Genomic DNA, 19194 nt, shown 5'->3' on the forward strand with positions numbered 1-19194 from the left:
CTCTGAACAACCAAGAACAGAAGCATCTGCTGAACCTGATGTTGATGAGTCTGAAGATGATGAGCCCCCAAGAAATACTTTCAAATACAAGTCATCACATCCAGAGGAACTGATCTTAGGCAACAAGGATAGTCCAAGAAAGACAAGATCTCAACTGAGAAATGAGGAATCATTAGTTGGTCTTATCTCAATGATGGAACCTTCAAAGATTGATGAAGCTCTGAAGGATGATGCTTGGATTGTAGCAATGCAAGAAGAGCTGAATCAATTCCAAAGGAATGATGTATGGACTCTAGTGCCTAAACCTTCACACAAGAACATTATTGGAACAAAATGGGTATTCAGAAACAAGCAGAATGAACAAGGTGAAGTGGTAAGGAACAAGGCTAGATTGGTTGCACAAGGCTATAGTCAACAAGAGGGGATTGACTATACTGAAACCTTTGCACCAGTTGCTAGACTTGAAGCTATCAGGTTACTTCTATCTTATGCTGTTAATCATGGAATAACCTTATATCAAATGGATGTTAAAAGTGCCTTCTTAAATGGTTTTATTTCTGAAGAAGTGTATGTTAAGCAACCTCCTGGTTTTGAAGATGTCTCAAACCCTGAACATGTTTTTAAACTGAAGAAATCACTGTATGGTTTGAAACAAGCTCCAAGAGCTTGGTATGACAGACTCAGTAATTTCCTTCTTGAAAAAGGTTTTGAGAAAGGAAAGGTTGACTGCACACTCTTTAGAAAGACAACCAAAGAAGACATCTTAATCATTCAAATTTATGTTGATGATATTATTTTTGGTTCAACTAATGCTGCTTTGTGCAAGAGTTTTTCTAAGATAATGCAGGATGAATTTGAAATGAGCATGATGGGAGAGTTGAAGTTCTTTCTTGGAATTCAAATCAATCAGAAGAAGGAAGGAACTTATGTTCATCAATCAAAATACACTAAAGAACTTCTGAAGAAATTCAATCTAGATGACTGCAAGATAATGAATACTCCTATGCATCCAACTACCAACATGGGCAAGTCAGATGATGAAGGAAAGGTAGATCAAAAGGTCTACAGAGGTATGATTGGTTCCTTACTCTATCTGACAGCCTCTAGACCAGATATTTTATTCAGTGTTTGCTTATGTGCAAGATTCCAGTCAGATCCTAGAGAATCTCATCTTACAGCTGTAAAGAGAATCTTCAGGTATCTGAAAGGAACAACTAATCTTGGACTTCTCTATAAGAAATCCAATGATTATGTGCTAAATGGATTCTGTGATGCTGACTATGCTGGAGATAAAATTGAAAGAAAATCCACAAGTGGCAATTGTCAATTTGTTGGTGAAAACCTTATCTCCTGGGCTAGTAAGAGACAAACTACTATAGCTTTGTCTACAGCAGAAGCAGAATACATTTCAGCAGCTAAGTGTTGCACACAACTACTCTGGTTAAAATATCAGTTAGAAGACTACCAGGTAAGCAGTAACAATATTCCTTTATATTGTGATAATACTGCAGCCATCCATTTATCTAAAAATCCTATTCTACACTCTAGAGCCAAACATATTGAAATTAAACACCATTTTATCAGAGATTATGTTCAGAAAGGCATTATAGATATTAAGTTTGTTGATACTGAAAATCAATGGGCTGATATATTTACTAAAGCTTTATCTGTTGAAAGATTTGATTTTATAAAGAAACATCTGAACATGTTTTCAATCTCTGAATGAAAAATATTTTGTTGGCAATTAAAGTGTAAGAGGTTATGTATATCAGAACTTATGATTCAGAACATCTGAAACACAAGCTCTGAAGTACTTGACTCTGATAGAGAATTTTAAATAACTCAGAGGCTCTGAACTATTTAAGTGGGAAACGTTCAGTATTCACTGCTGAACAGTTGTCCATTAAAATAGCAGTTACCGAGTAAATTTTCTGCACGTGGTCTACGTGTGTCAGGTAGTGGGTGGTTAATGATGATTTTTGGTATTCAACTTTTTGTCAATTAGCGTAACTTCCCAAATTTGCTATTTTCGTGTTAACTGTACTCATTTAAATAAAATTACACAATACACTTGCACACTATTCACTTTCACAACCTACACTTTCATATTCTCTCTAAACCTTCAACACAATTTCTTTCTCTCTCGTTAGTCTTCCAAACCTTACCCTAATCTCCAACAATGGCTGGTGCTTCGTCTTCGTCTTCATCAAAGATTCCACCGTTCATGTTTAGACATCTTCAGATTGTTGGAAATGAAATGGAATTCCCAGAATCGCAACTAACGTTACTACCTGAGAAGATGGTCGACTTTGACAGTTTGAAAGAAAATGGGTATGATGTGAAACCGTACTTCTCTGCTCAAGGATGGAACAAGTACTTCGACATGTTGAATGGTCCTATCTATCCAGATCTTTTGAAGAAATTCTGGATGAAAGCGCGAGTTTTCTCTAAGTATGAAGCTAAGCAAGAGGAACTTGCCGCAATCGAAAGAAATCCTAGTCTGAAAGGAAAAACTAGGAAGGAGATGGGTCTTTTGGAGTTCACTGGTACACAGATTAGGTCTAACATCTGTGGTATCAATCTTACTTTTTCTCCAATACACTTCAATGCGTTGTTGGGTCTGGACAACTCTGGTTTGGTACTGGATGATTTTGAAAAAGATACAAGATTCAGAGAAGAACTTCTGCACAGGATGTGCATTGATATGAAGTTGAAGGGAAAGGTTAAAGGTCTGACAGATGAGTGCAGGGTCTTATTCAAGATTATCTTGTCAACTATCAGTCCAAGAGTTGGTGGTACTGATACTATCTCGTGGCCTCATCGTCATCTGATTTACTTTCTTCTGACTGAAAGGAAAGTAAATCTGGGTAAATACTTTTTTGAGAGGATCTGTGAAGCCATCTTCCAAAGCAAGTCTCAGAGAAAAACAACTATTGTTTATCCTAGATTGCTTTCAGATCTTCTGTACCAAGGTCACATTGTTCAGAATCTGAAGAAGTTCTATCCAGAACTTATGGCTCAGAAGCTCTTACCAGAAGTTCTGAATGCAAGCTTCTTAACAAAGATGCACTTAATCAACACCAAGCTGGTTCAACCTAAACAAGAATTTAGAGTTAGACCTGAAGATCGTATGTATGTAGAAGGCTACCCAATTATATCTGAAGCTGATGCTGAGCATGTGATTCAGGACTACTTAGAAGTGCTCAGAAAAGAAGGTTTGGTTGTTGATAGAAGTATGGTTCCTCCAGCTCCTGTAAACATGTATAACCCTAAGAGGAAGCCAAAGAGGAAAGCTGAACAAGAAAAACCAGATCCTTTGGCTCAGAAGAAGGTTAAGGTTGAGCAATCTATGGCTGAGCAAAGAACTAAGAGGAAGCATGAAGAAACTGCAATCAAGGCTGCTGAAGGAGCTTCCAAAAAGCCTATGGTTGTTGAAGTTGACAGTTCATCTGAGGAATCTGACTCTGAAGATGAAACTGAATCTGATGAAGAGACTCTTGCTGCTCGTTTGAGGAAAAGACCTGCTCCTATTTCCAAAGATAAAGGTAAGTCTTCTAAGTATGTTTTTAATGAAAATGAGATTGGATTAGGTTACACCAAACCTCTCAAAACTATCTTACCAACCTCTGATATTTCAACCTCTGATAACCCCCTATCTGAACTGGAAAAACATTTGAGCCCTGACCCTCTTAATAATCACCCTTTTTCTCATGAAACTCAACACAAATCTAGCTCACCTCCAAAATCTTCTTCACCTCAATCTGAACCTCAACCTGACATTCCACAATCTGAACCTCAACCAGATATTCCTGTCACTAAACCAACCTCTCCCACAAAACAATCCTCTCCACCCCCTGAACCAACCCCTGAACAAATTGCTCCTAAACCAACTCCTGAACATAAATCTCCTGAACCATCTCCTGAACATGTTCACCCTGAATCCACTTCTGACATCTCATCATCTGAACCAACCCCTGAACCCCTTCCTAACTCAAGTGCTGAACATGCTTCTCCTGAGCGTATTCACACTTGTGCTCCCAAGCCTTCAGAGGTAGAAGTTGTGACTATTGACAACCCTACTCCTGAAATACCTAATCTCTCTACTATTCCCAATCCTTCACCATCTTCATCCAACATTTTTAGAAATCTATTCACTCAATTTCATGAAGACTTGCTTAGATTATCTACAATAAAGGACAGGTTCTTAGTTTGTCCTTCTGATGTGGATCTCGAAGTATCAAGCATTAAGGCAAGGATTTGCAATGCTTTGGATGTTGCTGCTGCAAAGGTTAAGGCTGTAGTTGGAAGAAGAGATTTGGATGTGATAGACCTCTTAAAGAAAAGTCTGGCTAGGGCTGAATTGAAAAGGTTAACCATGTTTCATCATGATGGATTTGAACTTGCTAAGCTGGAAGAAATTGCTGCTGTTGAACACCGTCTGCATGCTTTCAAGAGTTCAGAGTCTGGAGTCATCTGGATAGACTCCCAGCTATTTCAGAGTCTTGAAGCTCAGAGATCTGAGTCTGAAAGGTTAGAAGAAGCTGCTGCAAGAGTTGCCCAGTTGGCAAATGAGGTGCACCAAGAAGATGTGCTTGCTTCTCAGAATCAAGAGGATGTGCTGATGATAGACTATCCAGAGGAAGGTGAACCCTCTGATAAAGGCAAGGCACCTTTGATTGAAGAACCAGAACCTGTGATTGAAGATCAAGCTCCTGTTATGGCAGAACAGTTGCAGATATTTCAAGAAGCCCTGAGGGAACAGCAAGAAGGTCTAGAACGTCAAAGAGCTGCTCAAGAGACATTGGAAACCAAGGTGGATGGTTTAGTTTCCAATGTGGGATCTTTAAATGACAAATTTGACCAACTCTTAGCCCTTCTTAAAAAACCCTAGGATTCTATGCACATTTTCTTCATATTTTTTTATGTTTTGCTTGCTTATTTTGTCATGTTTATTTCCTTGTTTACCTTCTGAACACTTTTTCTGGTTTATCTATTTCAAGATTTTGTTTATGTTTTGATTGATTAATTATTTTATGTCCACTTGATATCTATATTTTCTTGATAAATAAGAACACAAGAACACAAGATGCTTTTAAAAACGAAAATTTTTATTAATGATCTGATAATGTAGAGTACATTGGTCAAAAGAAAAAGAAAAAGACAACCTAATCCTAATCAGATGGATAAAACTCAGAAGAAATCTCTGATTTCTCCTCAGCATCCTCTGATGATATTTCAATGGGATCTGGGTTTTGCTCTTGTTCTTCTTCTTCTTGTTCCTCTTCTGGAACATAGCTAGCCAAGAACTCCACATAGTCAGCATCATCTTCATTCTCTTCAGCTTCAGAGTCTGATGAGATGATTATTATCTCAGCATCTTGTGGTATCTTGTTGTCTTCTTTATCCTTCTCTTCGTCTTCGCGTTTCTCTTCGTTCTTCTTTCTCTTAAACTCTGCGATGCGTAAACTGAATCTTTTCATTATTCCAACTTTCTCTTGCTTCACTTGTTTCTTCTTGTTTTTATGTGAAGCAGGCATGTTAACTTGTTCCGTTTTATAAACCCTTGAGCGCGTTGGTTTTCGCTGTTGAAATTAATTCACCTTTGTAACAACCACTCTCCTTTCTCTTTGACTGTCTTGGTTATATAACTTTGTTTTACTTTTTGATAATGACAAAAGGGGGAGTAGTTACGCATTAATTGATAAGTTCCAAAACTGAAACCACGCCTTTTATCTCGCTTTTATCTGTTATATTAAAAGTTGTTACTTTTAAGTTGTTTACGTATTTCAAGGAGGAGACTAAGTTAGTTGAAACTGAAATAAATTTCATAAGTAAGGATAAGTTAAGAGTGCAATTTTAACTTAGCCTTATGAGACTTAGGGGGAGAGCTTGCAAACCTCTCACTCTGAAGAAAGATATGAAATTTGTTTTATTTCAAAACATCTTAATCTTATACTAAATTAAAATATCATGGATAAAACATAAAGTTCAGACTTTATGGAGTATCAATCTTAGGGGGAGCTTGCAAACCTCAGAAACCTAAGAGAAACATGATAAGTTAATTTAACAACAATTGTCAATTAATACTTATGTTTGTCATCATCAAAAAGGGGGAGATTGTTGGAACAAAATTGATTTAAAAATGTTTGCCCCTAAATCTATAAAGGTTTTGATGATAACAAAGTATTAATAAACAATTGGAAGGACTAAAAATTTATTTTTAAGTGCGCAGATATAAGCATCATATAAGCTCTGAGTTAAGTTCAGAGGATGTGAACTCAGAAGTTCACAAGCGCTCAGAAGATGTTGGACTTCAGAAGATTCAACATTCAGAGGATGAAGACTTCAGAACTTCTTGTCTGTCTACAAGCTTCATCAACCTCTGAAGATCTCTTTGAAAGCTGTGAAAGATTCCTTTCACCAGTCAACTCTTCTACCAATGGAGAAAAGGACCTTTCAAGTCTGATCAGCTCAGCTACCTCTGTTTTGTCTGTCCTATCTTGAGAACGTGGGTCTTCAGTTTTGTTAGCTGAATAAGGAAAGTCTTCTCTGCAGTAGTCAAAGTAACTGAAACTCTTTCTTAGTTTTGGATACAACCAAACTGCATCAAGACAGACTGCTTGAAGACAAAAGGTTATCAACTCCAACGGATCTTTTTGCAACGACTCTTTTCTAGTGGTATATATACTAGAAGATTCAGCTACAACACATATCATACAATTATCAAGATTTGAACGTGCGCTGAACAAACTCTGAACTCTGTGATATACAAGCTCTGAACCTTTCTCAAGTGTTTTTGCACTTTAGCTAAATACTCTGTAATATTTGTATTTGCTCTCTTTAGGTTCATCTAAGAGCATTTGTATATTTTTATATACTTTACCATTACTTGAGGAAACTTAAGCTTGTGTGCTTAAGTGTGTAACTTAAACTTGTGTGTTTAAGTGTGAAGTCTTAAGCTTGTGTGCTTGAGCATAGTTGTGAAGTCTCTTGCTTGTGTGCTTGAGCAGGTGTAATCTTGTGTGATTATAGTGAACTCCCTTGGAAGTGAAAGGGGACTGGACTACTCTCGTTTTGTGAGAGGAACCAGTATAAACTGCTTGTGTGTTTTTCTCTCTCTCTCTTGTTATTAGTTGTGTTATTTATCCGCTGCGAACGTAGTTGAGTTAAGAACTTGAAAAAGTTTTAACTTAGCTAAAACACAATTCAACCCCCCCCTTCTTGTGTTTTCACACCTTCACATTGGCGCATGCACCTCAATGGTATTTAAGACTTTAGGGTCGTGAGTTTGAATTCCCCTTGGGACAGTTTTGTTTTTTTTATTTTATTTAAGACTTCTATAATGAATTTACACAACTATTATTGTTTATTTTATAAATAAAAACACTCTAACTCTGACAACAAAAAATCTCTCTATAACTTATAAATAATTTGACTACTTTATTTATTTTTTTAAGAAAATTATATTAATAAAGAATTAATTTCTAAATTTAAGTTGTAATTTTTATTAAAAACACTACCGATATTTATTTTTAAAAAAATTATATTTTTATTAGTCGTCCATTTTTATTATTTGTCCCGGGGCCTCCAAAATCCTGGAACCGGCCCTGACCCTCCCTATATATATTTAATAGTTTGTACCACTCTGAATGAAACTATAGTATAATACCCGTGCGTATGTATGGGTCACGGCGTTGCCATGATTTTATTTTTATGATATGGTAAAATTAGTCTCGTTACAGAATTACTCGTCAATGCAAGATTTGTTGTCCCGTGTATGATAGTTATATCCACCTTACAAGTCGATTTTGTAGGGTTGAGTTAAACTCGAATTCCAATTCTAAAAAAGACATCATGTGATATAGTTGAACCCGGATTCCATGCAGTCACATGTTTTGTGCACTCGGGCCATTTATAGCCGTCCGATCAAGATCGGAAGGTCGTAACTTAAAAACTATATTTTTTTTATTGTATTTGTTTAAACCGTCCGATCATGATCGGACGATTATAAAATGACTGCACGAATAGGTCGACTGCACCTAATCCAATTCCGATATAGTTACATTGCAACAAGATGTGTCGTCCCAAAATTTCAAACATTCATTTTTGAATCTAGACGCATTTACTAAGGGTCCGTTTAAAATAGCTTGTTTTTGAGCTTATGCAAAATAGCTTATGCAAATAAATAAGTTTTTATGTTAATTTATAAGTTCTTACTAACGAAAACTGTATTTTTATAAGCTATTTTTTCATAAATTACTTTGACAAACTAATAATAATACATAAAAACATATTTATTTGCATAAGTTATTTTTCATAAGCTCAAAATAAACTATTTCAAACGAGCCATAAGTACAATACAATTGGTTTTTTTAGAAAGTAATATATATCTTTTTTTTTGTTGTCTTAGATGAAGTGGTAAATCCACTAAAATAAACTCATATAATTGTGGGATATCGGATTCGAACCCGGGTCACGACATCCGACCTAACAATTTCGGCATTTTTTTCCGGTTGAGTTAGGACTTATAGGACAACAATATATAACTTTTTAAAATATATTTATATATATATATATATATATATATATTAAATTATAGTTATTAATTATTAATTAATCTTTCCCTAAAAAAAAATTATTAATTAATCAAGTTTGAACCCGTGACAATGCTTGGTTGGTTTTTTTTTTTTACGGAATGCTTGGTTGGTTATATATTTCTTTTGTTGATTTTTTTTTTTTTTTTGTGGATAAGATTTGTTGATTATATTTGGTTATATATATATTGATTCATTATTTCGTCAAAAAAAATATATTGATTCATTATTATTTTGTTTTCATTGACTTTTTTTAAAAAAAATTTCAAATCCTTGTTTTCCGTAAAAAAGGTGAGCATATGTAAATCTCTTTGTTATGTAAAATTTTTTAATTGAATATATCCAAAATCAAACTCATCCATTCCGTATGATCGATCCTATTGTACAAAATACTTTTAAAAAATAACACAATCTTTGTCAAAAAAAAAAAAACAAATAACACAATCCAATATTCGTGTATATCATAATCAAACCAATTAATATATATAGCCATCTTCTACTAGATTAAATTTCACATATTTTCCTAGTTAAATTTCACATATTTTCTTAGGAGACACAATGCCAGGTGCTATCATCAATAATGGCTCTGGGAAAAATTATCCCGGAAAGCTCACTTTTAGAGTCTTCATCACTTGTCTTACTGCTGCTTTTGGTGGTTTAATTTTTGGTTATGATCTTGGTATTTCAGGTAAAATACTCGTGCATTCGCATGTTTCTGCTCGATAGTTATGTCTATGTTGATGTTGTGTAATGTTATATATGTACTTTGTGTAGGTGGAGTTACATCTATGGATCCGTTTCTAAAGAAATTCTTTCCAAATGTCTACGAAAAGGAGGCTAATATAAAACCATCCGACAACCAATACTGCAAATTCGATAGCCAAACATTAACATTATTCACCTCCTCGTTGTATTTGGCCGCTCTTGTAGCGTCTCTTGCGGCGTCTATTATTACTCGATTGTTTGGAAGGCGTCTGACTATGATTACCGGAGGTGTACTTTTTCTTGCCGGTGCTGCTTTGAATGGCTTTGCTCAAGAAGTTTGGATGCTCATTGTTGGTCGTATGTTACTTGGATTCGGAATTGGATGTGCTAATCAGGTAAATTAATTTTTGTAATGTAATTAGATCTCATATTTATAAATTTTAATTATGTATGTATTAGTTTGATGTTTCAATTTAATTATACTTAGGTTAAAATTAATGTTACACTTTTTTGTTTGTTTTATAGAGTGTGCCAATCTATGTATCCGAGGTTGCTCCCTACAAGTACAGAGGAGCTCTTAATAATATGTTCCAATTAGCAATAACCATAGGCATATTTGTGGCTAATATCCTCAATTACTTTTTCGACAAACTGAAAAACGGAGAAGGATGGCGCTATAGTTTGGGTTTTGCTTCCGTCCCCGCGATAATGATCATCATAGGTGCTATCTTCCTCCCGGACTCGCCAAATTCCTTGATTGAACGCGGTCAAAACGACAAAGCCAAAGAAGAATTGATTAAAATTCGCGGTACCACGGATGTTGATGAGGAGTTTCAAGATTTGGTTTTGGCTAGTGATATTTCAAAAACAGTTAAACATCCTTGGATGTCTTTGTTGAATAGAAAATATAGACCTCAACTTACAATGGCAATAGCTATTCCGTTCTTCCAACAACTCACCGGCATGAATGTGATTACATTTTATGCTCCGGTTTTGTTCAAAACTATTGGTTTTAGTGGCACTGCTTCTCTCATGTCAGCATTGATTACCGGAGGATGTAACATGCTGGCCACTTTCGTTTCAATTGCTACCGTTGATAAATTTGGACGAAGAACTCTATTTTTAGAAGGCGGTATTCAGATGTTTATTTGTCAGGTTTGTTAGATAAACTTTATTTAAATAAATTATACAATATCAATTCAATTTTAAATTTGTTTCTAATTTAAATTTTGTTTGCAGATTGTTGTAGCTATAGCTATTGCTCTTAAGTTTGGAGTTGACGGTGACCCGGGTATATTGCCAAAATGGTATGCCATTATTGTTGTGTTGTGCATTTGTGTGTACGTAATGGGATTTGCGTGGTCTTGGGGTCCTCTCGGATGGTTGGTGCCTAGTGAGATATTTCCGCTCGAAGTTCGTTCGGCTGCTCAGAGTATTAATGTCTCCGTTAACATGATATGCACCTTTGTGATTGCTCAAATTTTTACAACAATGCTTTGTCACATGAAGTTTGGATTGTTTATCTTCTTTGCATTTTTTGTTATTGTGATGAGCACATTTATTTACAAGTTTCTACCAGAGACCAAGGGAGTTCCAATTGAAGAAATGTCAACTGTGTGGGAGAAACATTCTTATTGGGGTAAATTTGTGAAAGATGATGATGCCAAGGAAGAAGTGTAGTGTTAGGTGCATGTTATCTAGTTTAAGTTTTTTTATTATTAGGAGTCTTTATACTTTGAACCTTTGTTATCTAGTTTAAGTAAAATATTTGGATTTTTTTTGACAAAAAAAAGGAGTTATTCACATTGATTTATTGCGTTTATTCTAAAAATTGTCAAACATATAATTAATCGTAGTTAGCTAATGATTTGGTGTTGTAATTCACATGATTTTTTTTTTTAAAAAAAATAGTTGTTTTTATTTTTTCAAATTAAGGGATTCAGTTCAAAACTTCAATTTAATTCGCCTAAAAGATTGGGTTAAACGGATCAGAATGACGGGTTCGACAAGGTTTTTCCCCGATACCATCTGATAGCTATTGAGCATAGTATTTTTTTTTTTTTTTTTGATCTAGTATGATATCAATACATATTTGGGACTTGTTTAAAAAATCGAAAATTTCTCATTTGGGACTATCTTAAAAAAATCGCATTTGGGCCTTTTTGGTACATATTTGTGGGTCAAGGATGGATACTAGGTCATCTAATATGGACATAAAAAAAAGGTGTGAAGATGGACTCTATTAGTTTTAGTAAAATTGTAGGTTTGTGGTGCTAGTAGTAAAATAGTCGGTCTTCACTCTTCGGTGCCCAATAAACTTAACTTATTGTATAATTTTTTTTGGACTAAAACCTACACTTTTTTTTTGGTATTAAATGTTGTATTTACTTTTGTATTTATTAAATCACTAAGAACTTTGTATTTAACACAATTTTGAATCTTCGCCGTTGATTATAGAAAGCAATCTCAGCCACACATTGTTTATTGTAAGGTTGTGATGTAAAACTGTGTCAAAACTTAATAGCAGAAAATTTGTTTCTGTTGAAAGCATGCATGTGGTGCACTGGTCTTTTTATTTTATTTTAAGAAAACTAAAGGCCTATACATTTGATCTGTTACATTTATTTTAGATTTCAATTTAGTCTCTTACATTTAAAAAAAATATCAATTTGGTCCCTTACATTCTCACCATTTGCATTAGCTAGTTATTCCCATTAGTTTTGTCACTAGCACTGTTTGAACTATACACGTGTCAGTATGTCCAAGTGTTCATACGTGTTTGTCCACATATGCAAATTATTTGCCAAATGTGACAAAACTGGTAGAAATGACTAACTAATCCAAACGATAGAAATGTAAGAGAATAAATTTATATTTTTTAAATGTAAGGGATAAAATTAAAAGTTAACATAATCATAAGGGACCTAATGTATATAGTTAAACAAAAGCTAAACATATATTAAAACATCTAGAGTAGATTTTCTATTTTATTTTATTTTTTATAAAAAATAATTACACTATAGCATAAGGTGTGCAAAGAAAATATACAAGAGACAAGAGTTACACATTAGACATGTGGTGCACTAGGTTTATAATGGAAGCTGCTAATTTTGACCAAGTGTGAAGCATCATAAGATGGGATAAGAAACAAGGGTTATGGTGGATATAAGCCAAGTTATTATTAGGCCAACAAGCTAGTGCTACTAGATATTGTTTGATTTCTAGCTACATATATTCATACTTGTTGAAATATTGGAAACCGAAAAAAGAAAATTAACAAGAAAAATACAACTTTATTTAAGTATAACAACTTTGGTGACAATGATACATGATGTAGTCTATTACGTTCTTATATGAGAGTATGATGTATCATGTAGTAATTGACATTATAAAGTCGGAAAGCTCATTATTATTTTGTCTAAAAGTAAAGGATTAATTTCAAAAATGTTTGACAATTTTTTAGTGGAACAGGCAATAATTAAACATGAATAATTGACAAGTTTTCGTTGGATTGCATACAAGTGTTTGACAACAAACTTAAGTTAGAGGGCAAACAAAGTAAATGAGTTGAGGGGGTTTCTAGAATGATTAGGCATTAATTTCTCTTCTTAGTTGATCATTCAAAATTCTTTGTTTGAAATGCACGAAATTGTTTTGACTTAGTAAGAGCTAGTATATTGATATGGCAAATTTTCACATTGAGTTGCATATTTTTATTTTTAAAAATAAGCAAAGACAAAAATTGAAGAAAATCACAGAGTTTGAGAGAGCTAATTTTTTTTCACTTTTGCACATATTTTGTTGTTTTATGTTATTAACTTAAAAATGATAGTATGAATTTATGTTGTATATTCTTCCCTTTTAATTTATCATGTTGAATTTATATATTTTTTTCTTATGCATATTCTATTTATTTGAACGAATATAACAACTATTTTAATAAATAAAAATGTTTTAAACTGGGCTAAGACATATTTAATTTGCTCATAATTAACAGACCACTTTTCAGTTGACATCAGAATGATTGACTTTTAATGTCAATCATGACATTAACACCATGGTTCGAATAACCGTCAACATTAAGATTGATACATCTATTCTCACATTGATGTCGTGACTCTGCGCCAGGACTTATATATATTTTTCTTCTAGAAAGAGCATACATATCAATTCTTTCACTATTAACTTTCACTAAGTACAAGAAAAGAAGTGGCTAACTAAACTAACTAAGTTGGTCAAAACATATACACAATGGAACATTCTAAATTCCCCTTTTTTTCTTCAAATTGTTTTGTGTGGAATCTATTAGAAAAAAAATACTAATAGTACACCTGAAAGGGTCAGCTGAATAATGAAAGTAGGATTTGTCAATTTTGGTTTCTTAAGCAACCGACAGAAGAAGTGAGTCTCCCTCCAGCTAGTGTTTAGTTTAGTTAACGCGCAAATCCCACTGGCCAGTCAGTCAGTCCACCAACCATTTTATCCGCACAAGACGGCAGGCAGGCATACCTTTTCAAACTTTCCTTTTTCTTTTCACCTTCCTTTTTTGGCATATTCTTTTAATCACATTTCAATTCAATCACTTATGTAGTACATGTGTTCTTTTTGTATATTTATGTACGTCTCTCCGTTTGAATTGACTTATTTAAATTTATTTATCATTTTAAAATGGATTATCAAAAATCTATTCGAGCGGTTTTCCCGAATGATGCTATCACACCCCGCTCTGTTATTCTCCTTACACAATGCTGCCGCTCGGTGGCTTCCAATTAGTAAGCATAATCTCCTTACCACTTATCATATCACTATTCTCCTTTAATAATGAATATTTCCTTCTTAAAAAAAAATAATGAATATTTCAAAAATGTGATTATATGATGATTTGCCGAGTATACAAGATATGGACCGAACATATTTAGATGACTCAAACACGACTCACATAAATCTTATATCTCATATTCATTAAATCTAGTTTGAGGTTTAAGAAATGTGTTACAACGATACTGATATAAACATTTGCAAAAGGAAACTCAGAATCCTTTAATAATGAGATGTGTTATTTCAACACAGTTTTTCAAACACGCATTTGACATAGTAGATAAATTGAGTCTGTGCATGCATTTCGAAGCAGATTAAAAAATTATAAAATAATATATTTGTCAGGTTTGTGTTTAAAATTTGTGTTTACATAACATTATTGTTTAATAATATAGTTACCAACTGAGTAATTCTTACTGAAAAAAAGGAAATTAAAAACCAATCTTCTTACAATATTATATATTATCTTGTTTGTTGCGGTTGTACATCAAATGTTTTTCATGAGCATATTATAATGAGACCTTAATATATTTTTATCATGTTTTTTATGGACAAATAAAAAATGTGACTCTTTTTACAAGTGTATGATCTATCTCATTTGTTTTTCTCGTAGCAAAACAGTCCTTGAGTTTTTTTTTAAAAAAAATAGCTCTGCAATTTAGTGAAATACCTATATCTAAATTAACCTCCTTGCGACAATAAAATTTGTCTACCACAATTTTTGAGTATATCTCAAAGTCAACATATATGAAGGTCATTAACTCATTGTAATGCTACTAATTAAGCAAAGTTACCATTATCATCTCTTATGCAAATTACAGTTCTCATTGTATTAAGTTGAGTTGATCAAAGGCTTCAATATTGCATTTGAATCTATCTTGAACTAGTTTCTTCCACTTGTCAACATAATTCATAACTAGGACATGTAGCACCACTTCATTGTATGTCTCTAGCTACTTTACCATTGTATATGTAACAACAAACAACGCTAAATACAAAGAACTAAATTGTCTATTTTATGAGCAAACAACAAAAAATTATCAAGTCTTTTTAGGTGCAAAGAGACTAAAGAAAACTTTTCTTACCTTAACATTTAACAACATCTACTAATTGGGTAGCAAACAACTTATATCATTATCTTGATTCAAGTTAAATGACAATAATAATAAGTAACTATAATGAGTGAATTGGTGAAATGGTATTATGCACGTTGTCAATATAGTGTTGGAGGCACACTATATACAAAAACATATAGAACGACAAAAAATGTAGGTATGTACAACATTTCAATAAGAGAATTTTGGATTCTAACACAAAGTTAAAATTAATCTAAAATTTTCAATAATCAAAATGTATAGGGTGTTGATTGCAAAGATTTCAATATGGTCCCTCAGATTCCCAGAAGAAAGGAGATTTGAAGACCTAATAATCCAGAGTTCAGCCATGAGATAAGCCAAAAATCTCTGAAGTTGGTTAATTTTCACTCCTCACTCAAGCATACATACATGTTCAAATCTTTAGGTTAATCCTTGTAACCTCAAATCTATTCCTCATTAACTTCTCCTCAATCCTCAATTAGCTTACAATTAAGAAAAAATGGTAAAAAAAATCTAGAAAGAATGAATTTGATCATCATTTAAAAATAAATCCTCAATGTAATAAAATATTTAAAAGAAAAAAAAAATTAATCCTCAATCAAACTAATGAATCAGAAGACTCTTTTGTGTCACAAGATGAACTCACCAACCCTTTCTCTTCTTCTTGTTCTTCTTCACTTGAATCTGATGATGTTAACTCCTTAGCTCTTTCTACTTGATTTTCCCAATTTGTCCGAAGCAAAACAAACAACATTGTCACCATACATGAACCTTGAGCAGCCAAAAGACCAAACCATAAACCTTTGAAATCAAATCCAGCAAAGAAACTCAACCAAACTGCGACCGGCATTCCCACCAGATAAAAACAACCTAAATTTATATTTGCGCCTAATTTAGGCCTCGCGGTTCCCCTCAATACACCACAAACCGTTGTTTGCGGACAATTTCCAAGCTCACAAAGTCCTATGATAGGTAACACCATTGAAGTTAAAGCAATGATTTGAGGATCACTTGTGAACATTGAAGCCCAAATGTTTCGAACTGAAATCGCAAAGAACAAAGCAGAGAAACCTAAAACAAAACTGAAACAGAGTCCAACTATTGCTGCAAGTTTTGCTTTTTGTGGATTTTCAGCACCAAGTTCATTTCCAACTCTTGTTGAAACACCAAAACTCAAAGAAGATGGAAAAATGTATATCAATGCAGTTGTTTGAATCAAAACACCCATTGATGCAACAGTTGCTTGTGGATTAATCAATAAACCACAAATCAAAATCATGATTTCATACCACCACCATTCGAGACAAACCGAAATGCAGCTTGGAATCGCCAAATTCAAAAGCGATTTCCATCCTTTAAAACAAGCAGATGAAAAACCATTCCATGTTTTCTTATGTGTTCCAGAAACCCAAATGTAAATAATCAACGAAACAACGAGGTTGAAATTCGTCCAAACGGAACCTAAAGCAATTCCTTTGATTCCTAATTGAAGAAAATCCACAAGAAAATAATTGATAGGAACATGAAGAAGAATAGAAAGAGTAGCACTATATGTTAAAGGAAGCGTTATCGATTGACTTCGAAGATAGATTCTTAAAGGGTGTAGCAATGATTGTGCTACAAGATCAGGAAGAGAATAAAGAATGTAAGATTGTGCAACATTTGCTATATCTTCTTGTTGACCACAGAAAAGCAATATTCTTTTCATGTTAAGCCACAAGAATGAAATCAAAATTGAAGTTAATAGAAGAAGAATCATTGTTCTTTGCATTGTAAGACCAAGAAGTTTGAATCTTTTAGCACCAAAAGCTTGACCACAAATAGGTTCCATTCCCATAGCAAGACCAGAAAGAATAGAGTAACCGGTGATGTTAGCAAACCCGATCGCAAGTGAACCGCCTGCTAAAGCGAGTTCACCAACGCGACCGAGAAACAACATGGAAATAATGGAACGAGAGTAAAGTAATAAACCTGTTAACACCATAGGTAATGCTATGTTTGCAATGTGTTTGGCTTCATTTAGAGCAAGAGAAAAATGGGATTTTTTTGGTTGGTCTTGTTTGAATATTGTTGGGGATTTAGGGATCAATGGTGATAACATGTCAGGTTTGATTTTGTGTGTTTTGATTTTGGTTGTGGATATACTATTTGTTTGGTTGTTATTGGTTTCACAGAAAGTGGAGACAGAGGTTGATGATGATGATGATAACTGGCACATGGTGTGTGAATAGCATATAAGACACAACTAGGGACAGAGAAAAGAGTTGTGTGTTCTTTTGTGTATAAACACTAACAAAATCTTGTGATTTTTGTTTTTGCACTTTGCAAGTGTGTTGTAGCAATAGAGGGATATTTAAAAAGGGGAGAGAGAGAGAGAGAGAGAGAAGGGAGGGACAAGAGTTTTTTTTTTTTGTGTGTAAACTAAAATTCGTCCACACGCAAAATCCTCGAGTCAGATAGAACCACACGGCAAAAATCAACCAAACAACAAACCCTTATTTGTATTTTTTTGTACACTTTGTTAGAGTGTAAGGACCAAAGTCAAGAAAGATTTAAAAAGATGACGGGTGTATTGTAAACGGAAAAACTTCTACAAATAACACAGATATTGACACAACTGACAACTGCAGAGGCTAATTCTCGAACGCCTGATAGGACCACTTAAGAATAAGAATCTTGGAAGTATATGGAATATGGAGTATGAAGGACGGCTAGTGAATGGTAATGGAAAAAGAAAGAGAAAGATAGGGTTGACAGAGTAATAGTATTACCTCACCATGTTTTTTCAAAGCGGCTTTTTATGACCGACCCATATATCGTTAGTTAGGGTCCTACTACAAAACAAATTGATATATAGAATATATTTTTGAGGTGAAAGAAAGTGCAATGGAATTAGACGTAATATATACTCTATGACTTGGTGTAATAAGAGACCAACAATTTTATGAAACCTAATTCAACTGACTCCGATTTGCTACGGTTATAAATCACACAGTTTTCACACTGTTTTAAATCTGAATTATGAATTATAAATCAAACAATTCAGGTTAATCTGTCATAAAATTACTTAAAATTATTTCGATTGTACGATTTAAATTGAACGGCTTTGATCTAAAACAACATGAAACTGTGGTAAAATCTACCGCATATAATCTGTTTCCCTAATTCAACTATTTGAAGTAAGAATTGATGGGAAACGAATTTGTTGTAATGAGAAAATGAGTTAAAAGGAAAGTATTGATTAAATAATTAAATGTTGTACTTAAATTGTGGAACGTTACGTTGAATGATGTAATGTAGCCTTAAAATTGCTTTAAATTAACTTTTTAAATTTTTTATTTATTTATGAATGAAACTGTCTAAATAAACTAGAGCATGAAAGAACGTGTGGGATTGGTGTATCCGAATCAAGAGGCAAAATTTGAGTTTACATGAACGTTTTTACTTTTTTTAGGATTGGACTAATTATGAAAATGGCAGCTTGACTTACTGTTGTTAAGTTGAGTTTTGGGTTTTATGGTTAAAATTCATGTGGAATCAATGCAATGTCGGTATTAATTATTTTGATGATGCAATACAATATTTGAATCTACCTTGTTTATAACCCTAGCCGGTCATTTTAAGAAAAAAGTGCCGGTAAATTTGTTTGTACTAGGATATTAAGAATTTTTTTTGTTGGTGTTATATTCAATCCAATGACACAACAATGGTATCAGAGTTTGTTCGACTTGATGGAAAATAGGAGATGTTTCTGGTGTTGGATTACGAATTCTAGGATGTAAGAGACGAAATTGAAAAACATATAAATGAGGAGATGACATATACTTCAGTCTTTGGTGAAAATTAGGATAAAATAAAAGAAAATGTTAAGTAGTGGTAGAGTGCGCTAATTAAACATACCAATATAGAAATTTTATTAATATTGTAATTTATATAATTCAAAAAATTAAAAACCTACCAAAATTAGAATATATATAAGA

At 33.5% G+C, this 19194-nt stretch overlaps 1 protein-coding gene and 1 pseudogene across 1 annotated transcript; one reads left to right on the forward strand and one right to left on the reverse strand.

The window, feature by feature from the left end:
- The first annotated feature begins 9059 nt into the window (after positions 1 to 9059).
- On the forward strand, positions 9060 to 10979 carry LOC123904713 (annotated as a pseudogene).
- Positions 10980 to 15452: 4473 nt separating this feature from the next.
- On the reverse strand, positions 15453 to 18041 carry LOC123908042 (protein DETOXIFICATION 49). The gene has a single exon (XM_045958549.1). It carries the CDS (start codon positions 17430 to 17432, stop codon positions 15813 to 15815), a length of 1620 nt encoding a protein of 539 aa, XP_045814505.1. The 5' UTR covers positions 17433 to 18041; the 3' UTR covers positions 15453 to 15812.
- Between the last annotated feature and the right edge of the window lie 1153 nt (positions 18042 to 19194).

Source organism: Trifolium pratense, linkage group LG2 (genome assembly GCF_020283565.1).
Source record: "Trifolium pratense cultivar HEN17-A07 linkage group LG2, ARS_RC_1.1, whole genome shotgun sequence".
Classification (NCBI taxonomy): Eukaryota; Viridiplantae; Streptophyta; class Magnoliopsida; order Fabales; family Fabaceae; genus Trifolium; species Trifolium pratense.